The following is a 21,200-nucleotide window of genomic DNA, read 5'->3' on the forward strand; positions in this document are numbered from 1 at the left end:
ATACTACTTAGTTGTACTAATTAAAATAACGTATGTACATATACATACATATATATTACAATAATAACTTATAACTGTAGAAAACTTAATTACTAACATATGAATGAACATACAAACATATGTACATATGTATGTATGTACATAAAATTAATTATGCTTGATAATAATGCGTGCTAAATTAGTTTAACATTTATAATTTTCTCGAATGCCGGAATAGTTTAAACTAGTAAATACTAAACATCCCACTAATAAAAAGTGATTGAACAGTTGACAATAACTGTAAAATGGTGATTATGCAGGTGTGCGTTATGATATTTATAAAAAACTTAATATGAATATTTTATAAGTAAATCCAATACGGACATACTTATTACTTAGAATAACCTTGTTATTTAAGTTTAAATAGAAAGATTCAGTTACAATTGGAGTGATCTATTAGTAACTACTTATAACTTAGAACAATAGCGCGATCTTACAGATCGTTGTAAAATACTGGAACGTAATTCGGCAGTGGTAGAGGCTCTTAGTGAAGCACCACTTTGGGTGGATCTAACAAAATGTGGACTTCTTACCTCTAAATCATTAGTTTCGTCAATCTTTTTGGCCAAACATGGGAAATCCCATATACTTTGTCCCCTACCGAACTCTTCACCATCGGTTAGTGTTTGTGGCAAATCATGATCCAGAGTTTCAGGCAATAAAAGACTCATTAAGCCTCCGGCTATGCCCAATATTCCCAATATTATAAGTGGTAACATAGCTGAGATATTACTTAAATAAACCACAAATGGTGCAATAATAGAGGCCACATATCCCATAATGTGAATAAATGCTACACCTTGAGCCCTAACAACGGTGGGTAAAATTTCTGCGGCATATTGTAAACCTATGTTATAGGAAATATTTACAAAGAATCTGCCCATTATAGCCAAACTGGCCGAATATACACCCACTGGTGCAATAGTAGCCAAAAGGCTAAAGACCCCACTTAACACCATGCTACCACAGGCAAGCCATCTTCGGCCGAATCTATCTAATGTTACAGTGAGTAAAGTATCGGCTGGGAATTCGGTAAAACAGGCCACTGTAAATGTAAAGAATATGTCCAATCCCAATGAACCCACATTACGTACATGACCATCAAAAACCAGCGAAATAGCCATCCAGATAATAATCAACAAAATGGTGGTTCTTCTCAAGCGAGGAGTCTTAAAAAGATCCAATATGGAGTAGGAGTTATTTTTGTTTTCATCTTGTCTCAATCTGTTGCAACTATCAATAAAAGTTTGATAAGTTTCTGGTGTTATGTGTTTTCCATTCATTTTTTCCAATCTTTTTAAAATCGATACAGCCTTATCCACTCTTCCCTGAGATACTAACCACCTATAAAGAAATATTATAAATTAAAAATTAAACAATTCATTGAATTTACAAACCTTGCCGATTCGGGTACCACTAGGGGTGTAAACACCGCCAATAGTAACGGTAATGAGGTTGCCAAAGCTAATAATTTCCAATTCGCTAAATAGTAAGCCATCCAGGGTAAAATGCAAGCAGCCAATGTAAAGAATATGGCAATTGACATGTTTGCCACAAAAGTACGATAACGTGGACCAACATATTCCAGCACTGAAAAAAAATACATACATTTAAATAAATGATAAATATGTAAAAATAAGTCTGTTCAAGTAACAACTTTAAGGGGAATAAATAATGCTTTCAGGTGAACAATTAATAATTAATAATTTTTTTTTAATGCAAAAAATTCTCGTACATTTATTCAGTGCATGTTTATTCATTCACACCACCAATATCATTTAATGACCCTGTTTAATTTATTCCGAGAGTTGTGTATGAATGTAATTTTGTTGTCTTACCTAATATGTACATCATGGTAAAACAATTATCAAATGCAAAACCCACAAAGAATCGCATTAAGGCAAATTGCCAAAAGTTTGATACAAATGCTGTGGACACACCCGCCGCAAAACCCACCAAATTACAGCCAATTAACGATGGAATACGTCCAAATTTATCCGCTATCCAACCAAACAGCAGACCTCCAACAATGGCACCCAAAAAGAATATCGATTGAGCGTATGTGGGCAGAGCTGCATTGTCGCAGACCCAATTTTCCTCGGTTGCCACCGTTGAATAGGGAATCTCGGTAAAGTTGTATGACCAGCCATGACGACAAGGTACCGTTGGCCAAGAGGGATCCGCAACATGTATTCCTTTCGCCAACATTTCGGTATAATTGACATTGTACATTAAGCAATTGTTGTAGTCACCGTTCACCATGCGAGGTATGGAAAGAGCCAGTCTGAAAGCAATAAAATTAAATGTAAGAACATTAAATAATTAATAAAAAAATAACAAGATGTTAACAAGCCGGAAACTAGATACATACATATAAAATTCATACATTTTCCATTGGTATGTGTGTATAAATATACCTATACATACATGCTATTATAACATGTATCTATGTATGTATGAATGTATGTATTAGGGTATTCAATTAATCGGGTTTCTGATTTAATCGGTTAATCGAGCAAATAATTAATCGAGGTTTAGATTTATTCGGTTAATAATCGGTTAATTTAAAATTATTCGGTTAACCGAATAATTTCTATTTTCATTTTAAATTGAAAATACAACAACGAATTTTGTGTACAAAAACATAAAAAACAGCAAATAAGGTATTTGAGATCATTTTTGTAAACAATCGCCTATTTGCTGCAACAACGTCATAACTCAAAATCCGTGTTTTATGAACTGAGTAATACAAAATATGCGCTGTTCTATAATCTTTCATATAGTTTCATCTGTTTTCAAAAAAGTGAATTATTTTTTGTGTGAGAGTGTTTTTTGTTGTAAACATCAAAATTAAAATTCATGTTTTCTCGTATATTTGATAAGTAAAAATTTGGGTTAAATACAGATTAGAAAGATATTAACATCTACTATTTATATTTCTGAAATCACATGATTTGTTGAAAATTTATTTAAGAAATAGTAAAATGTCCTAAAATATTCAAAGATGTTTTTCTCGAAACGACTTTTTCTTTGAATTATGACGTTGTTGCAGCAAATGAGCGATGTGTGAGTTGTTTAGGGTTTTAGTGAGATCTTCTGAAATAATCTTTTATAAAAAGAATATAATTTAAACGATTTTTTCTTTAGATTTAATAAAACTTTTCTTGAAAAAAAACTCTCTCGCTGATTGTATATGTTGAAGAAATCAAAAGCATAATAGAGAAAATTGCTTTTTGAATTGTTTTAGATTTTGATTAATTTAATAGTTTCGTTTAGTTATGATAAAACACTCATTTCCAAAAAAGTTTCGTCTATACATGGAAATACAAAGTTTCAAATAGATGTAAATTAAATATGTCAATTATTATACATACTCACTAATCATGTTTATTGGATGTTCAAAAATATTTAATTTTAATTTGAAATTTGTATTTGAATTGAAACGGAAAAATAAATACAAAAAAATTTATTAAAGTGCAAAAAAAAAGGATTTCGGTTAATCGGTTAATCGACACAAATTAATCGGTTTATTTGTTATTTGAAAATCGGCAATTTCAAATTATTCGAACAGTTAACCGTCCAAAATTAATCGGTTAACCGATTAACGGTTAATCGATTGAATACCCTAGTATGTATGTTTGTTAATCTATATACAGAAGTGTGAATAATTAAATCTTAATTAATTTGTAGTTTAAATCATTAAAATGCCTATTTTAATGTCAACTTCTATAGTTTTAATTGTTTATTTTTAATTTATTGCTTTCAATAACAATTAGTTTATTGTTTGAAATCATTAAAACTTTATCCTTGACTGGAACATCTAAAATTTGTTGGAAATAATGGAATTTTTAAATAGTTTTTTAATAAATTAATTAGTAGAGGTATGATTTCGACAGAGAAGATATATGTATACGACTATTAATGGCTGCAACTTTTACAGAAAAGGAGTTTGGAGTTTAAATTATTTATCGTATATATTAATGCTTATTTTGACGCAGATAGCATCAAGCTTTTAAAAAATCCGATTTCTGCTCAAGTAATTAGTATTCATAATTTACATACAACCAAATGGCATAATAAAAACCGGTACAAAAAATACAGATTGAAATCATTTATTGGGGTTGATAACACTGTGCTAGTTTAAGAATGATTTTATATTTCTTAAACGATTTCGAAGATTAAAAACGTATTAAGCCTTAATTAAAGATAATTTTATTGCGGAATTTTTTACCGTTTTTGAGTTACGCGAATATATGTTATGCAACCTCCTCCATTTTCGAAATAACGTTATATCTCAAAAATACATTTAATTTAACATGTTGGAAATGATAATTTGTTTCACAATTTTGTTATAATTTTTCATTAGCATTTTTGTACTTTTTCTGGCTTTTTCACAAATTTTTCAATAATTTATTCAAAATTATGAGGTTTTTTTAACCCATTTCTCTTTTCGATTTTTCAAAATTGACAGAATTCGACAAAGTGTGTAAGTTTATATCGGATTTTGTTATAATGGGCGCCAAAATTTAACCAAATCTAAAATGGTATTTTTTTTTTTAGTAATCTTTCATGGAATGAATGATATGTTTTTCGATCTGGGTCATATATTATTCTAAATCCGGGATCGGCAGACATATACTACTACATTTTGCACTTGTATAAGTGTAAGAGCGAAAAAACAAGAAATGAGAAATAGTTGTACTCTCATCTTCACTACAAAACAGGCATGGAAAACTGAACATGTTAACTAACCTATTTGTCTAGCAATTATTGTGTATTAAAAAATAATAATTTACAAGAAACTTCTAAAAACCCAATTAAGCATCTAAAGGTGAGAGAAAAAACATTTAAAATAGTTTATAATTCTAAAAACTACTTAATATGTAGTGTAGATGCTAAAAAAGGTACAACAATAATATGAATTATCCACCTCTGCATTAACATTTATTCATAAACAAAAGCAAGAAACGAGCGACAACACAACCTTCTTCTGTGACAACTCATATGAGACTGAATTGTGTTTTCTATGCGTGTGAGAAGTCTGTGTAACTTTAGTAACGCCCACAATGCACAGTGCATAGGAGTTGCCGATCCCGGTTCTAAATTGTTTTACTAACAATTATTGGTTTATTGACCAAATATTATTCTAAATTGTTTTACTAACAATTATTGGTTTATTGACCAAATCATATCCGAGAATTGCGTTATAAAAGAATTAAAATCGGATGAATGGCCTATTAGTTATTCAATTTAATGCTCTCAAATGCTTTAACATTTCAACATTTGTTAACCACAAAAGATCTTTCCATAAACAAAATTTTGCTGCAGATCTTAATGAAGTGGTCAAATGGAAGATCATAACTTGAATATTTTTCTTGCTTGCTATGAGCAAGCTGCATATGGCTTGGTACACCTGGCAGAATGTAATATTAATCAAACGATTTTTAAATATGTATCTAAATTAAAATTGTTTAACAAAAACCAGTTACATTAAACAAATTTTGAAATTTTAATAAAATAATGTATTTTTAGGTATTCTTAGTTGTTATCATGGAAAAATTGGACTGAAAACTGAAAATATATTTTTTCTTGCTCTTAGATACATTTAATAACATTTTCACGATTGCAATCATCTCTATTTTCTCCATACGAAATTGGAGCTCTCAATTATACATACAAAAGAATTAAGAACCATACACTCGAGCTCAGCTAAAACCATAGTACGGAAATCATAGATGGGGGTAGTGCACTAATTTTGCAGTTTGCACTAATACTTAGTGTAAGTGCAAAATTAGTGCAATCATTTTGTTCATATTTAGTGCTGAGTTGAAAATTAGCAGCCTCACAAAACATTAGTGATAGTGAGTTAAAAAATTTTGCACTCAAAATTAAATTAGTTGATTTAAAAAAATGCAATCATCAGTTTATTGCAACTTTTTTGTATGCACTAATTTGAGTGCAACTTCAAATTGTGCACTAAATTTTTAAGTTCAAAATGGTTTAAGTTTATTCCTGTACACTAATTTAAAACTTAAGACTAATATTTCATTAAAAATAACAAAAAATATTTAAAATTTTTATTTTTCGAATTTGGATTGAACAATTTCATGACTATTCATTTTTGAAAATTTAGTGATAGTATGTTTAATGCAGCCTTTTTTTGATTGCAGGTTAAAATTTTGCAATAATTAATTGTAGTGCAGATTTTTGCACTAAATCTTCGTTTAGTGATAGTTTAAAAATTATCACTATCACTATTTCTTTTAGTGCTAGTTAAGAAATAAGCATTATCACTAAAGCTGATAAAAAATAGTGCAAACTAAATTTTTTGCAATTTTAGTGAGTGATAGTGCAATGCTGATTTCAATCAACATTTAGTGCACTACCCCCAACTATGACGGAAATACACAAATCGAAACGTTTGCTATCGTTTGGTTTTGTTCTTTTCAGTGAGTAAAACAAAAACCAAACATAAACAATGAGAATGATTGTGCCATTTTGTTTTGTATTGTTTTTGCTAGTGAGCGCAAACTGTACATTAATATAAACGTACGCAGCTAGAAAAGAAAAGAGTAAGACCAATATTGAAACATTCTGACGTTTGCGAAATGTTTTGTTTGTTTTCATACTCTGGCTAAAACTGTTGCACACCCCAAGAAATCATATTACGTCCGCAATTACCAGTTTTTACGTATTTGAGCTCATAAGGTAGCTCATATTTTAATCAAATAAATGGTTCAATTAGGAAAACCATCGAAATATTCCAAAAACGTTAAGGTGAATAAATTCTCTTAAGCCTCTGATATATGCATGTATCTATGTACATTAGACATGCCCTTAAAACATAGATTTGCTTTCTAGAGAAAATGATCTTTCTAACAAGGTATAAAACAATAATTTCGAATGAAAAATAACAATGTTATACGAGTTTTATCTGACCAAATATTGAGCAAAAAGTGCTAGTTTACTCATATTTTACTCGCATTTCTATTGTTGACATAGTTGTTTACATAACTTTTGCATGCAAAACAGTGAGCAAATAATACAAAAATGTAATTTTTCTTGAATATGTGACGTAGGGAAATGCTAATAACTTGGTTATTTTTAACTCGATGTTCATGTTTTATACCTTGTTAGAAAGATAATTTTCTCTAGAAGCTTAGGTTTATTGAAAATGTTTAAAAAGCAGTATTCAAATATGGAATTTTTTTAAGATATCGGAAAAAGTACCATTATTTACACAATTTTACAACTTTCAATCGATTTCCGGCACGTGTTCTAGTTATCCGATTGCACTTAAATTTAGCAGTAGTTAGTTTTAGCTGCTAATGAACAAAATAAGACCCATCCAAAGCAAATCTATTGTTTAAGGGCATGTCTAATGTACATGCATATATAAAGTTTTGTTCGCCATACATTAAGGGCTCATTGCATTGTGCACTTTATTAAAATTTGTGTATTAACTTTTTTATTAGTTTAAAACTAAAGTATAAATTGTGTTTTTTAATTGTGTTCTGTTTTTTTTTTTATTCTTGCTCACCGAGTATAAAACAGTAGATTTCTAAATAATTAGCTACGGTCAATAGCAGCATGTCCTTGATATTATTATATGGTCAGAAATGTTTAAACAATCTATAAATCATACAAAAAATAAAAAATAAAAAAAAATCGAGAAACCAGCAGCAGCATTCAGAGAATGTTATGAGTCGTTAATTTAAAAAATAGTTAAACAAAAATCTTAAAAGAATTAAACTTAAAAAAAATAAAACTGGATTTACTCACTATTATTTTAGATACATTTAATATCAATTGTTAAAATCATTCATTCATTCTGTTGTTAAATGGCCAGGCAGATAATGTTCTTTGTCAAACATTCGAGTGGCAAGGTCTTCCACATACAAACACAGACGAATTATAAAAATAATTACCCATACATTTATCCATTTAAACATACATAAATAAGTACATAGATAGATTTTTTAATCTATGCTTAGCCTGACTATTAGATAGACAATAATTACCAGGTGATTTGGCTGTCTAACTTCTAATTCAAAAATTTTAATTCATGCAATTGTTCACAGGTTTTTTTTTTTTATTATTTTTCTTTTTTGCACTTAAACAAACAAACAAATAAAACATACATTTATTTTTCTATTTTTAAGTTTAGCATGAGTAAATAATAAATTATTATAATTAAATGTTCGTGTGTGTTTGCCAGCACACATACCCCATGGATGTTTGCTTAAATCTCAGAAGAAATATAATATTCCCATTGTTTTTTTTGCAGAAGTAATGAACGAATTCAATATTTGGAAAACAACTGGGAAATATGTTCATCAGTCACATTTAAGGTCAAGATTTAAATAAATTTAATGATGTTGCCAAAAGTTACTTAGATTTGTTTTCTTTAAATACAAATGTTTTCATAAACGAACGTGAGTTTTTAATGCACGTAGTTATTAGAGAGAATGTAACGTTTTTAAATAATTAAATTTAATTGAATTTCAAATAATTTTAAATTTATAACTATGGTATACCACTAAACTACCACACGAGGCCAGAAGCAAACAAAAAAAAAAATAAAACGTTTGTAAAGCATTGTAACACTTGTACTTCATACACGGTCATTATCATTTTCATACTTAACAGCGTAAAATAAAGGGGTATGTGCAGTTTTTCATACTATTTGAAATAGCCTGAATTTATTTTAGTTTTTCTTTTTAAATCGACACATTTAACACTTTTAGATATCATTGTATACCTAATTAGCAACAACCGATCTTCCAATAACCATTATGCCTTGTAATTCACTTTATATCAATAATATTCTCCAATAAAAACGAAATATAAATTAAAATTTTTCTAAATTTAAAATATAATTTTAATCCAGGAAAAATGTTAGAATTTGTTCCAAAATCACTAGTTCTAGAACTACAACAATCAGAACTATTTCATATTCTTTGATAACATCCATAGAACTACTTATATCACAACCACTTGTAGAACCCGTTCTGTGTTATTATGATTCCTAAATAATTCTTAAGAGTTTTATAGGAACTACTTATTTAGAACTATTTAATCATTGGTCTATACTATTTCTAAAAAATATAAACTAGTTCCGAAAGGACTTCATTAAAAAACTTTTAATTTTGTTTTGAAAAAAAAACAAAAATTTATTGGTCAAAAAATTCAAATTAAAAAAATTTTACATTCGTACATGTATGTGGTCGTATTGAAAAACTATATACATAACTCCATTTTTTGAAAACACGAGAAAAACACATTTAAAATTTTAAAAATATTTCACTAATTATTTAATATTAATTTATGTTATTATGCATGCCCATTAAACAAAACACAATTTTAAATAAGGTTAAATATTTCTGGTTCCATTGAACTCATTAAAACCGAAAATCGATGTCAGTTGCCTTGATTTTCAAAAAATGGAGTTAACTAGTTTTTCCAAAAGAACCTTTTTTCAATTTATTTTTTTATTTAACGGAATTAAGGCAACTTTAGTAATCATTTGTGGTAAAACATTGACTATTTGACTCAGCACGTTAATTTATCCATTCTTTTTGTACGAAAATATGGAGTTATCCATTTAAGCTGTCGCTCAAAATCAGTGGTTTTATTTCAATTGTATTTCAGAAATTGCAGAATATTAAATTATACATATAAATTTTCTAATTGTATTTCAGAATTTTCCAATTGTTTTTCAGAAATTTCCATTTGTATTTGTAGTATTTTTACTACACTATTTCCAATTGTATATTAGAAAATTCCAATTGAATTTCATAAATTTCTAATTGTATTTCTGAAACTTTCATTTGCATTTCGAAATTTTCGTATTGTATTTCAGAATTATCCAATTATATTTCAGAAATTTCCATTTCTTTTTTTTTAAATGGAAATTTCTGAAATACAAATAGAAAATTCTGAAATACAAATAGAAATTTCTGAAAAACAATTGGAAAATGCTGAAATACAATTAAAAAATGTTTAACTATAAATTAAAAATTGTGAAATACAAATGAAAATTCCTGAAATACAATTGGAAAATTCTGAAATACAAATAGAAAATTCTGATGTACATTTGGAAAATTCTGAAAAACATTTGGAAAATTCTGAAATAAAAAAATTAAACTGGAATATTCTGAAATTAGAAAATTCTGAAATACATTTGGAAAATTCTGAAATACAATTGGAAATTTGTGAAATAAAATTGGAAAATTATGAAATACATATGGGAAATTCTGAAATACAAATGGAATTTTCTGAAATTCAATTAGAAAATTCTGAAATACAAATGTGAACTTCTGAAATATAATTGAAATATTCTGAAATATATTTGGAAAATTCTGAAATACGTTTGGAAAATTCTGAGAAACAATTGGAAATTTGTGAAATAAAATTGGAAAATTCTGAAATACATTTAGAAAATTCTGAAATACAAATGGAAGTTTCTGAAATTCAATTAGAAAATTCTGAAATATAATTTTGCATTTCTGGAATATGTATAATTAGAAACTTCTGAAACACAAATGGAAATGGTGTAGACAGAAACATATTTCAGTATGATTTCTATTTCAATAACTATGTATGTATATATGGTTTTTTATATCTATAAAAAATGTATCATATTAGAATGATTTAATGTAGAGTATTCAAAATTCAACCAATATGTCTAAAGCGTTAATTTAATGGCATGTATCTATTAATAACAATTGAAATTAGTAGGTTAAATACAAATTAAATCAAATACAAATTCAAAAAAGTATTTGATACGTAGAAATCAATCTTAGACAAATACATCTTACGTTACATTGGTACGCGTAAATTTAAAACACTTCAATTATTATCATAGATGTCTCACTATAATTTAATTTATTTCATAGCTATCTCAAAAATACTAGTCTCAAATTGTTCCCGTATAATCAAACATAATTTTTTTTTAAAAATTTTCTTCCAAAACTTAACATTGTAATTAAAATTTGTTCCATAACTATAGGAGCATATGATAACTGTTTAATTTCTTTACTAAGTTTTGCGATAAAATGTTAATTATAGTTATTATATTTAAATGTATCAAATTTTGTAGTGTTTACTATTTTTACAAATAAGAATTGCGCAATAAAATAAAAATCAAGTAAGAGTGCTTTATTCGGCTGTGACGAATCTTATATACCCTTCACCAATACATACTTTAAAATAAATACTAAAAATTATTTTTGTTGATAAAAATTCTTTAAATAAAGTTCCGAGTAAAATTTGATAGTATATTTATCACAAAATTTCCTTTGTACAGGATTTAAATATATTATTTGACTTATCAAAGAATTATTTATGAAACTTTAAATTTACCCCTCCTTCTAATTTTAAAAAGTATTTACATATGTACTATATGGAAATCTTGAAATCTATGCACGATTTTCTCGACAAATCTAGCATAATTCCATTAGCCCAATTCAGAATATTGTTCAAATGTTTGCATCATTGTATATGCATTGCATTTTTATGTACTTTACACTAACAAAATATACAGAAATATGCAGAAGATTGTGAATACCGCTATTATGTTTTTAAATTTTTATTAAACAAATATCATTATGTTAATATGTGTATAAATTTTCAGACATTAAAATAAAAAACATTCTTAAATTGTGTAGATCGATAATCCATAGAAAATATTGTACTTAAAAAACAGTTAGAGTGAGGAATTTTTTATAATTTTAATTTATTAATCAAGTTCTGATATTTTATGTGTGTAATACTTAAATAAATTTAAATAAACTTATTAAAATTATTATAAACCGTTAGAAAATAATTAAATCAAGTTAAGAATTTATTAAACCAACCCCCATATGCATAAACAGTTTATAAATTTATCAAAGGTTTATAAAACAAATTTTGTATGGAAATTTAGTTTGATAAATTTATAAATTGTTTATGCATATGGGGGTAAGTTATTAAGTGAAATATTTGCACCCGTACTCTATTAAAAAAAATAAACCATTTAATTTTTCATTTTAATTAGCAATTTTTTCAATATCGCACACCCAGTTCAAAAGTGACACAACTTAAAATTTTAATTTTTCAGAAATCGAAAATAAATATATACCAATTGAAACATAATGAAAGACATTAGTGTCTTTTTTAGCAACAGTTAACAACAATAGAATGCCCACGCCCACTATTGATAGTCCGCCCATTCTTGTCCTAAATATTAATATTGATGGTAGAATAACCGTACAAAATTTATGGACTCGTATATTTTATAGTATCCTATGTATAGATTAGATTTTTCTAATTAACATCATATGGGAGTGCCACGCCCTCTGTGGCTACTACTCCTATTTTTGCCTCAAATATTTGTACAAACGGTGGAATTGCTCATGTAAAATTTGAGGACTATAGCCTACAGTTCCTTCCAGACATACAGAAACATACTGTAAAAATTTCAAGCAAATCAGTTCAGCCGTTTAGCCGTCTATAGATGTCAAACAACTAAAAAAAATAAACATACATACAAACATACAAACATTCAAACACACATTCACTTTTATATATGTATATAGATATAGATAATTTAAGTTCATCAAAAATGTTCTTTTTACAACCATTTATATATAATGATTGCATTAAACAAAATAAGTCTGTTCGTCTTTGAAAATGATTGGAATATAGTAAAACTACAATAGGCAAACGAACTGACGAAATATGTTCTCTAATAGGAAAATTCAGTAACTATTGCAAGAAATACTAGTTATTTAGTAAAAAATAAAATAATTCATTCGTTACCAAAAATTAATTTTTGAGACGTTAAATTAATTTAAAGTCAAAACTTGTCACTTTATCATGTGGTTAAATGAACAAACAAATATATAAAAATAATATAAAACGGTTAATTAATTAATAAAAATGTTTTAATTTCTTTTTTTACTTTGAAAATATACTGATAACCAGGGCAACCAAAAATATGCAATATCATATTTTTTGCTGTGCGTCGTATAAACATATGAGTTAGTTATTTATCCGTTTCAGACAATTTGTTAGTGCATATTTTTGCATATTTGGCTCTTTACTGCATATTTTAGCATATTTTGCGTTTTATAGCATATTTTTGCATATTTGACTCATAACGCCATATTTTTGTTGCATATTTTCTTTTTTTTCATTAGTTTGTTTTCTTAATACAATTTTATTGTTTGTATTGTAATTTTTCGTTTCTATATTTTACTAATTTGTTAAGGTCGAATGATAATTGGCCTAGGCTACTTAAAGAAAAAATGAGAGTACCCATAATCGACTTATCTGAAATGAATTTTCGTTGACTTAAATGAGCTTAGTTTCACACAATCATAATTGGGCTGATAGTAAAAATACGTAACAAATTAAATGTAAATTTCTAAATTGTGTTGTTATGGGTAACTTCTTAAGAAAATGTTGGATACATTTAAAAAATAATCTTAAGGTTGAGACAGTTATGGTTGGGCATTAACAGTTTTCCACTAATATAAAATTAAACAAAACTTCAGAATATTAAGATTCATCGAAAATCTTGTGTTCAAAGCACGTTTATAGATTTAGACAAATTGTAACAAAGATATTAAGAAAAAAGAAAAATATACATGGATATCGATAGACGAAACAATGGATGAGAAAGAATGAAAAATAGGAAATGTCATGTATTTGAGTCCCAATCATAAAACTCCAACAAAAAGATTTATTTAATTGTCGCAGTTTTAACTAGAACAAATCATTCCACTATTGTAAAGGTAGGGTCACACATGATAAATATTTGACGACGTAACCACTAAATAAAATGTATTTGAATTCTTTAATTTATTTCAAAAACTTTTTTACTTAGGATGATTCAAAACAAAAAATTTAATTTTATTTTATTTGATGCTGTTTGATCTTACAAAACATTTGTAAGAGTAAATACGTCAAACAAATTTGTGCTAAAAAAGTGGTTACGCTTTTTTGAGTAAATATTTCCCATGTGTGACCCTACCTAAGGCTTTTTTATAATTCAATTTAAATTTTGGAAGCCGAATTAAAAAAAAATGTATTGCAATGTTTACCAACAACATAATTCAAATGATATAAAAGTGATTTTTAAAGCTTTATGTAGAATAGAAATATTTCGAGAAATTTATACGGAACATCCGGAAGATGGGGCACATGGATTTAGCAAGTAAATTATTATGCCACTTCTTACAAAAACAAAGTTTGAAGTATAAGGCAGTTTAAAAGATGAGACAAATCAACTCTACGGAAATCTAAAACAAAGATTTAGTTTGAACATTTAAAACTTAAGAAAACATATAGTAATTTATTGCTAAATACAATAAAATTAATTGAATCAATCTATTTTCATGTAGTGCAAAAGACAGCACAATCGAAATTTAATCCTATAATAAACAATTTTAATTAATCAGCTCAATATTTTATTTACTTCTTATATATTTTTTAATAAAATATATAAATATATTTTTGGTTGCCCTGCTGATAACCATCAATTATATTTAATAAGATTTTAACCGGCTTAACCACATTTTTCAAATTTTTTCCAAAAGTAATGATAATTTGTTTCTTAAATAACTGATGTTATTAACGTAATGATTTCGAATACAAAACCGCACAACAAAAGTCGAAAACAATTTTAATATGTGATAAAGTTTATATGGGGCATTTCACGTCAAGTGAACCAACTTTTGAAATCGATGTCTTCCGATCGCACCAATGTTAGTTCTATTGGATAGTAATTCGGACACCATTTTTCAACAAGATCGGTCAAGAACTCTCTGAGTTATAGGAGGTCAAAATTTGACATTTTGGCCAAACAGGTGTTTTTTTTTATCCATATAACTTATTACCTATTGATCTTAGCAAAATGTGTCCCAAATAGTTTAGATAGCTATTTATGCAATCTTTCGAAAAAAAAATTAAAAAAATTTAATAAAATATTTTTGATTTTTTTTTTTTAAATCAAAAATATTTTTGACTTTTTTTTTTCAAAATGGGCCCAAAAATATTTTGTAACTCAAGATTTAAAATTTTTTAATTTTTTTGCAAAATCAAAAACTTTGTTGACTTTTTTAAAAAAAATGAAAGCTTATGTGTTTTCCTTTAACACCCTTTTTGTCGCTTAGTGGGATGCGAGTGGGATATCTATAAAAAAAATGTTTTGTAACTCAAGACATACAATTTTTTACTTTTTTTTGAAAAATCAAAAACCTTTTTGACTTTTTTTTTTCCAAAATGGACTCTTTTTTTATTAATTTTTTTTTCTCAAAAGAAAGCTTAGGTCTTTTCCTTTAAAACCTTTTTGGTCGCTTAGTGGGATGCGAGTGGGATATCTATCAAAATAAATGTTTTGTAACTCAAGACAAAGGTTTTTAAATTTGCACTATTTTAATTTTTTTCATATTTGTGTGTAAACCTTAAAAATTAAACTTACGCAGAGAAACTAGACACATTAGCCTTTCCGATGGTATGTAACATACCCAACTAAAATTTCATAGCCTCGATACTGTAATACCCATAATATGTTAACCTCAGGAATAAAAATCACTTTTTTTCTATGGAAATGTTGAATAATTTAATTTTGTTATTTATTTCTAATAATAATTAATTTAATATATAATAATAATAATAAAAAGATGAATAATTTAGTAAAATTTAATCTTAATCACAATAGATCAATTTATATAATAACTATTTTTACACTTAATTTATGAAGTTTTTAAATTTTCAAATATCCATACTTTTATCCTCCTTATTTGTCACCTTTATTAGCTGCTTTTTTTTGTCAATCCTTTCTTGGCGTTATTAGATTCAGCTACTGATTTCGCTGCTGGCTTCTTTTTTGGCTTTGGAAAGAAATCGCATTGAGTAGATGCAGAAAACTTTTTTAATTTGAGTCTTCCATCGACAAGCGGTATGAAAGCATGGTATTGAGCAGTGCCATCGATTGTTACCGCAGCATCGAATCTGCTCTTTAGTGTTTTCAATGTTTCCTCATGCTACTAATAACTATTTTAGTTTCTTTACAATAATTCTTTGCCCAATGGAATAAAGCAGTCGCATCTAAGATGCGATCTTGATGAGAGCACTGGAGGCTATACTTCGCTGCATTTCTTTTGAGGTTTGCTCCAATACCATCACATGCTCCTTTACCATGAGCAGTAGGATGAAAATGACACTCAGCTGGCATTCCAAAATCTTTTTCATGAGCTGTAAGATTTGCGAAGCTACTTTTGTTTTTAAAATGTTGACGAGCTCCGTCCGAAACGTAGTATACCTTTTCTACTGTAAATTTTGATTTTAGATAATTTAGTATTATCTTCTGGTACTCATAAACTGCAACGGTGTCATGTTTTAAATCGTCGGATATGATTGCCATACTTTTGTGTTCCAGGTTTTCTTCTTTCATGTAGTAAATAACTACTGTGAATATAGTTGCTTGGTCGTTATTGAAGTGGAATGCTTGTATGGAATCCTGAAGAACATATTTATAGTTCTCTGCGAAATCAAATGAAATAATGAATTCACCAGACTTCAAATGTGTTTTCAAGTCCTTGAAGAATGACCACTGCTCTTTGACTAAAAAGTCATGGGTTCTCAAATTTAGCAATCCTCTACACAGTTCTTCCACAAAAACATCCACATTTAAAATTATGGTTTTCAGTGTGCATCTTTCAGTCTGAAGCCAAGATTCAAATTTTAACTCCTCAATACATTCTCGATCAAAAGAGTTGATTAAATTTTCTTTGATGGATGTGGTTTCCGGGCAATTGGAACATTCACCTAAGTGGCAAGAAGTTGTAGCATTAGGGCACATAGTCAATTTAAGGCAATCGCGGTAATGGTGTAAATCTTCTGATGAATCATCTTTTAAGTAATTTTAGTTGATTTCCTTCAACATCAATTTAACATTTTCATGGTAAATACAAACACATACTGTGTGAGTTCCGCTGCTTCCTGCCAAAACGCAATGTTTTGGCCTCAGTTGTGTAAATTTTGTGAATCCAATTTTGACATCCTCGTATTCAGATTGAAATGTTGCGAATAATTCATTCAGGTTACAGAGAACCATTCTCTTCTGCATTTGAACTTTCTTGCCATCGATTCGTACAGACATCCAGTCTTTCATCCCTGGCATCAGGCGACTCATATCATCTCGCTGATAAAACTGAGTTATTAGAGATTTAGTATCGCACTCCAAAGTTTTTCTCTTCTTTTTGTTTGGGAGTGTGAGAATCCCATGCTCAGCAACCAATTGTTTAGCAATTCTTGCTTTTCGTTGAGACGTTCCAAACTCAGTCATTATTTTTGCAGAACTCCATGTTCTTGGAGCAAGCGTGAGAAGTTGAATTCTTTCAGCTTCACTCTGTGACGTTTTGTATTTCTCTTTTATTTGTTCAAGAACTTCTACTGCATCCTTATGGTATTGGTTTCGACACTCATTCGTTGAATTTGAAAAGTTAGAATAACCATCATCATCAACAGTTCTGTCTTCATTCTCGGAATTACTTTTGTCTTCATCTGGAATAACTTCAACGCAAGGCTCATTACTATTCAAATTCGGTAATTCGTTCAACTTTCCGAGCTCTTTCCTGCATGATCCACAAATTTTCAATCGTTTTGACAGCGTAGGGAATTTTTTTAATAAGCCGTCGGAAATATTTCGCATATCTGATAATCTGTGCTTCATTTTGTTAAAGGGATTAAAACAAAAAGACGAATAAATTTCATTTTCAACCTTAGCCTTTTTAGAAGTCGTAGACATTTTGAATTTTGTAAGTATTTATGTAAATAACACACGTCTTAACTTTAACGCTGTTTCTAAAAAACTGATTTCCGTATGTCTTCAGAATGACAATAAATAGTTTTTTAAGATCATATAGGTAGTACGTTTTAATGAATGAGTCTAAAATATTTTATTAGGGTCAAGAAGGACTTACATACTAAAGTACCTAGTTTAACCAAATGTCACAAATAATAATAAAAATAAACCACCATATAAATAACCTACCTGTCAACTTCTACCTCTCCACCCACTTCTTAAAGTCAAATGTCATAAAATAATAAATAAACTGGTACTTCGGAGAAGGGCCATAAAATATTTCCACTTGATTCCAAAAATTTGTTTCTGGGGCACCTGATATTTTAACAATGAAAATCACGTGCGCTGAAAACTACCTCTAGGATTGACTAAAAAAGCCGCAAGATACAAAACTCAGACAAATTTTGGGGGTGGAAAATTAATAGCGGTCGGCCTCATATTGCACCCCTCCAGTGGCTATTATCGGTCAGTTGTTGTGGTTTTTATTTTTAAGGTTTTAGAAACACTTACACACAAATATGAAAAAAATCAATTTAAAAACATTTGTCTTGAGTTACAAAACATTTATTTTGATAGATATCCCACTCGCATCCCACTAAGCGACCAAAAAGGTTTTAAAGGAAAAGACCTAAGCTTTCTTTTGAGAAAAAAAATTAATAAAAAAAGAGTCCATTTTGGAAAAAAAAAGTCAAAAAGGTTTTTGATTTTTCAAAAAAAAGTAAAAAATTGTATGTCTTGAGTTACAAAACATTTTTTTTATAGATATCCCACTCGCATCCCACTAAGCGACAAAAAGGGTGTTAAAGGAAAACACATAAGCTTTCTTCTGAGCAAAAATTAAAAAATGGGTCCATTTTTTTAAAAAAAGTCAACAAAGTTTTTGATTTTGCAAAAAAAATCAAAAATTTTAAATCTTGAGTTACAAAATATTTTTTTTGATAGATATCCCACTCGCATCCCACTAAGCGACCATATAGGTCGCTTAGGAAAAGACCTAAGCTTTCTTAAAAAAAATAAAAAAAAAAAAATAAAAATAAATTTTGAAAAAAAAAGTCAAAAATATTTTTGATTTAAAAAAAAAAATCAAAAATATTTTATTAAATTTTTTTAATTTTTTTTTTCGAATGATTGCATAAATAGCTATCTAAACTATTTGGGACACATTTTGCTAAGAACAATAGGTAATAAGTTATATGGATAAAAAAAACACCTGTTTGGCCAAAATGTCAAATTTTGACCTCCTATAACTCAGAGAGTTCTTGACCGATCTTGTTGAAAAATGGTGTCCGAATTACTATCCAATAGAACTAACATTGGTGCAAATTTCATAGCGATCGGAAGACATCGATTTCAAAAGTTGGTTCACTTGACGTGAAATGCCCCATATACATATGTACTACGTTTGAAACTACACACTTTACATAGTCATACTGCTTTTTTAGAATAATATTAACCCCCATTTTCTCAATCTCTTTTCATATCGTTTTTCATATCGATATACTTCCAATTAATATAATTCTGTATGAGAACTGTTAGTATATCGTCACGATAAAAAATAACAAGAGATTGAGAAAATGGCGATAAGCATGTTGTTCTTAAAATCTCAGACAATATGCTGTTGTATTATAGTGTAAAATGCACTAATAAATATTACTGTTTTCTAATTGGATCATCATAATTTAATTATTCCATCACGAAATAAGCTAATGTTTGATTAAATTTAATTAAAAGAAGTAAGAGAGCTATTTCGGCTGTGCCAAATCTTATATGCCCTTCACCAAATTATACTTTAAAATAAAAATTTGAAATATTTTTAGGTAAATAAAAATCGAAGCGCCTTTGAAATGAATTACAAATATGCATATGTTGCATTTTATGTTATCGACCTCTTAAAGAATGAATAATAAGAAAATCAATCGTGGTATATAATCTTGAATACAGCTATTCTATAAATAATTTTACATTATGAATTTACCGAAATAAAAGCAACTACCGTTACCGCTAAAATACCGTTACTGAAATTAGCCAAAATACCGTTACCGAAATAATGCATATGAGCATTACCGTTATCTTTTAACCGTTTCGAATCGGTAGCCAACTGCTATAATTTCTTTAAATAAAATATTACTATTGTGTTTCTTATTCACCACCACACACCGAATATTGTTTTGATAAAAATATAATATATGGGGGATTCATGTCAAGTGAACCAAATTTTAAAATCGATGGTTTGGTTCACTTGACATGAAATCCCCCGTATATAAGTTATGAAAATTAAATACCATCTTTATATATCCTATCTGACGAGGGAAATAATATTTTTGTCATTAAATTTATTTTATAAAATTTTGTTAAATGTATAAATAAATATAATTTATTTTTGAAAACTGGAAAAACACTTAATTGTTCTTTGAACCAAATTTTTATATTACAATAAAATTAATTTATATTTTTCCTATGCATATCCAGGCTTTCTTTTTTTCTGCTTATTTGTGTGCATATCTATACTTTCCCTGATAATTATCAAGGTAAATTTAGTAAATAATAAAATGTGTTGGAAAGCGAAAGAATTAACATATTCCTAGCGAAACTGCTAAAAATCCTTATATTCGTACTCGTATAAATAAAATATGTAAATCTGAATCAGAATCAGAATAATTTAATTTAATTATTCTGATTCAGTTTATTTTCAATTTACCTTTCATCTATTGGTAATCCATTTAATTCAGGCACCGTACACCAATGTTGTTCCGGTATAAGCGTTAAAAAGATTTGTGAAAAATATACAAACGCCACAAAGAATGTGAAGGGAATCATGCAGAGAAACAAGATTTTTTGATATTTTCCGAATTCGCCAAGCATTGGCAAAAGATCGTCGAAATCAATGGAGGGGGCCGTTGCAGTAACGACATTAATATTATTATTGTTGGTTGCTTGTGTGGAATCACCCTCTAACTGTAATCCATGAGAGTTGCCACTTTTACGTCGAAACACTGTCTCCGAACCGTTTTCATCGTGTACAAAGGCCGTATTGACAAATGTATTTGTATTTGTTGTATCCTTCGATTGACCCTGATTATTTAGAGTCATAATTAAAGATTTTTTTTAGTTTAGATTTGTTCTTTTTTTGTGTGTTTGCAAAATCAATACCAAGTAATTTTTATAATCACAATTATAAAACACTTGATTTTTTTATTATTAATTTGTGTTTATTTCTGCTTGCACTTGTTTAGTTGGAACATCGGGTTTTTTTTAAATTTGTTTTTATTTAACGAAAAATATATTTTAACACGAGCGTTTAAATTCT

At 28.2% G+C, this 21,200-nt stretch overlaps 1 protein-coding gene across 1 annotated transcript; it reads right to left on the reverse strand.

Moving 5' to 3' along the window:
* Nucleotides 1–427: 427 nt before the first annotated feature.
* LOC135955289 (organic cation transporter protein-like) lies at nt 428–21,037 on the reverse strand. Its single transcript, XM_065505633.1, has 4 exons — nt 20,592–21,037; nt 1,878–2,323; nt 1,437–1,629; nt 428–1,383 (listed from the first exon to the last, which is right to left on the reverse strand). Exons 1-4 carry the CDS (start codon nt 20,981–20,983, stop codon nt 447–449), a joined length of 1,968 nt encoding a protein of 655 aa, XP_065361705.1. The 5' UTR covers nt 20,984–21,037; the 3' UTR covers nt 428–446.
* Nucleotides 21,038–21,200: the final 163 nt, after the last annotated feature.

This window comes from Calliphora vicina, chromosome 3, assembly GCF_958450345.1.
Source record: "Calliphora vicina chromosome 3, idCalVici1.1, whole genome shotgun sequence".
Taxonomy (NCBI): Eukaryota; Metazoa; Arthropoda; class Insecta; order Diptera; family Calliphoridae; genus Calliphora; species Calliphora vicina.

Coding starts and splice junctions, on each gene's coding strand:
- LOC135955289 (XM_065505633.1), bottom strand. CDS start 20,983: ATGACTCTAAATAATCAGGGTCAATCGAAGGATACAACAAATACAAAT. Junction 2,324..20,591: donor GGATTACCAATAGATGAAAG/GTAAATTGAAAA, acceptor TATTGCTTTCAG/ACTGGCTCTTTCCATACCTC. Junction 1,630..1,877: donor TACCATGATGTACATATTAG/GTAAGACAACAA, acceptor ATTTTTTTTCAG/TGCTGGAATATGTTGGTCCA.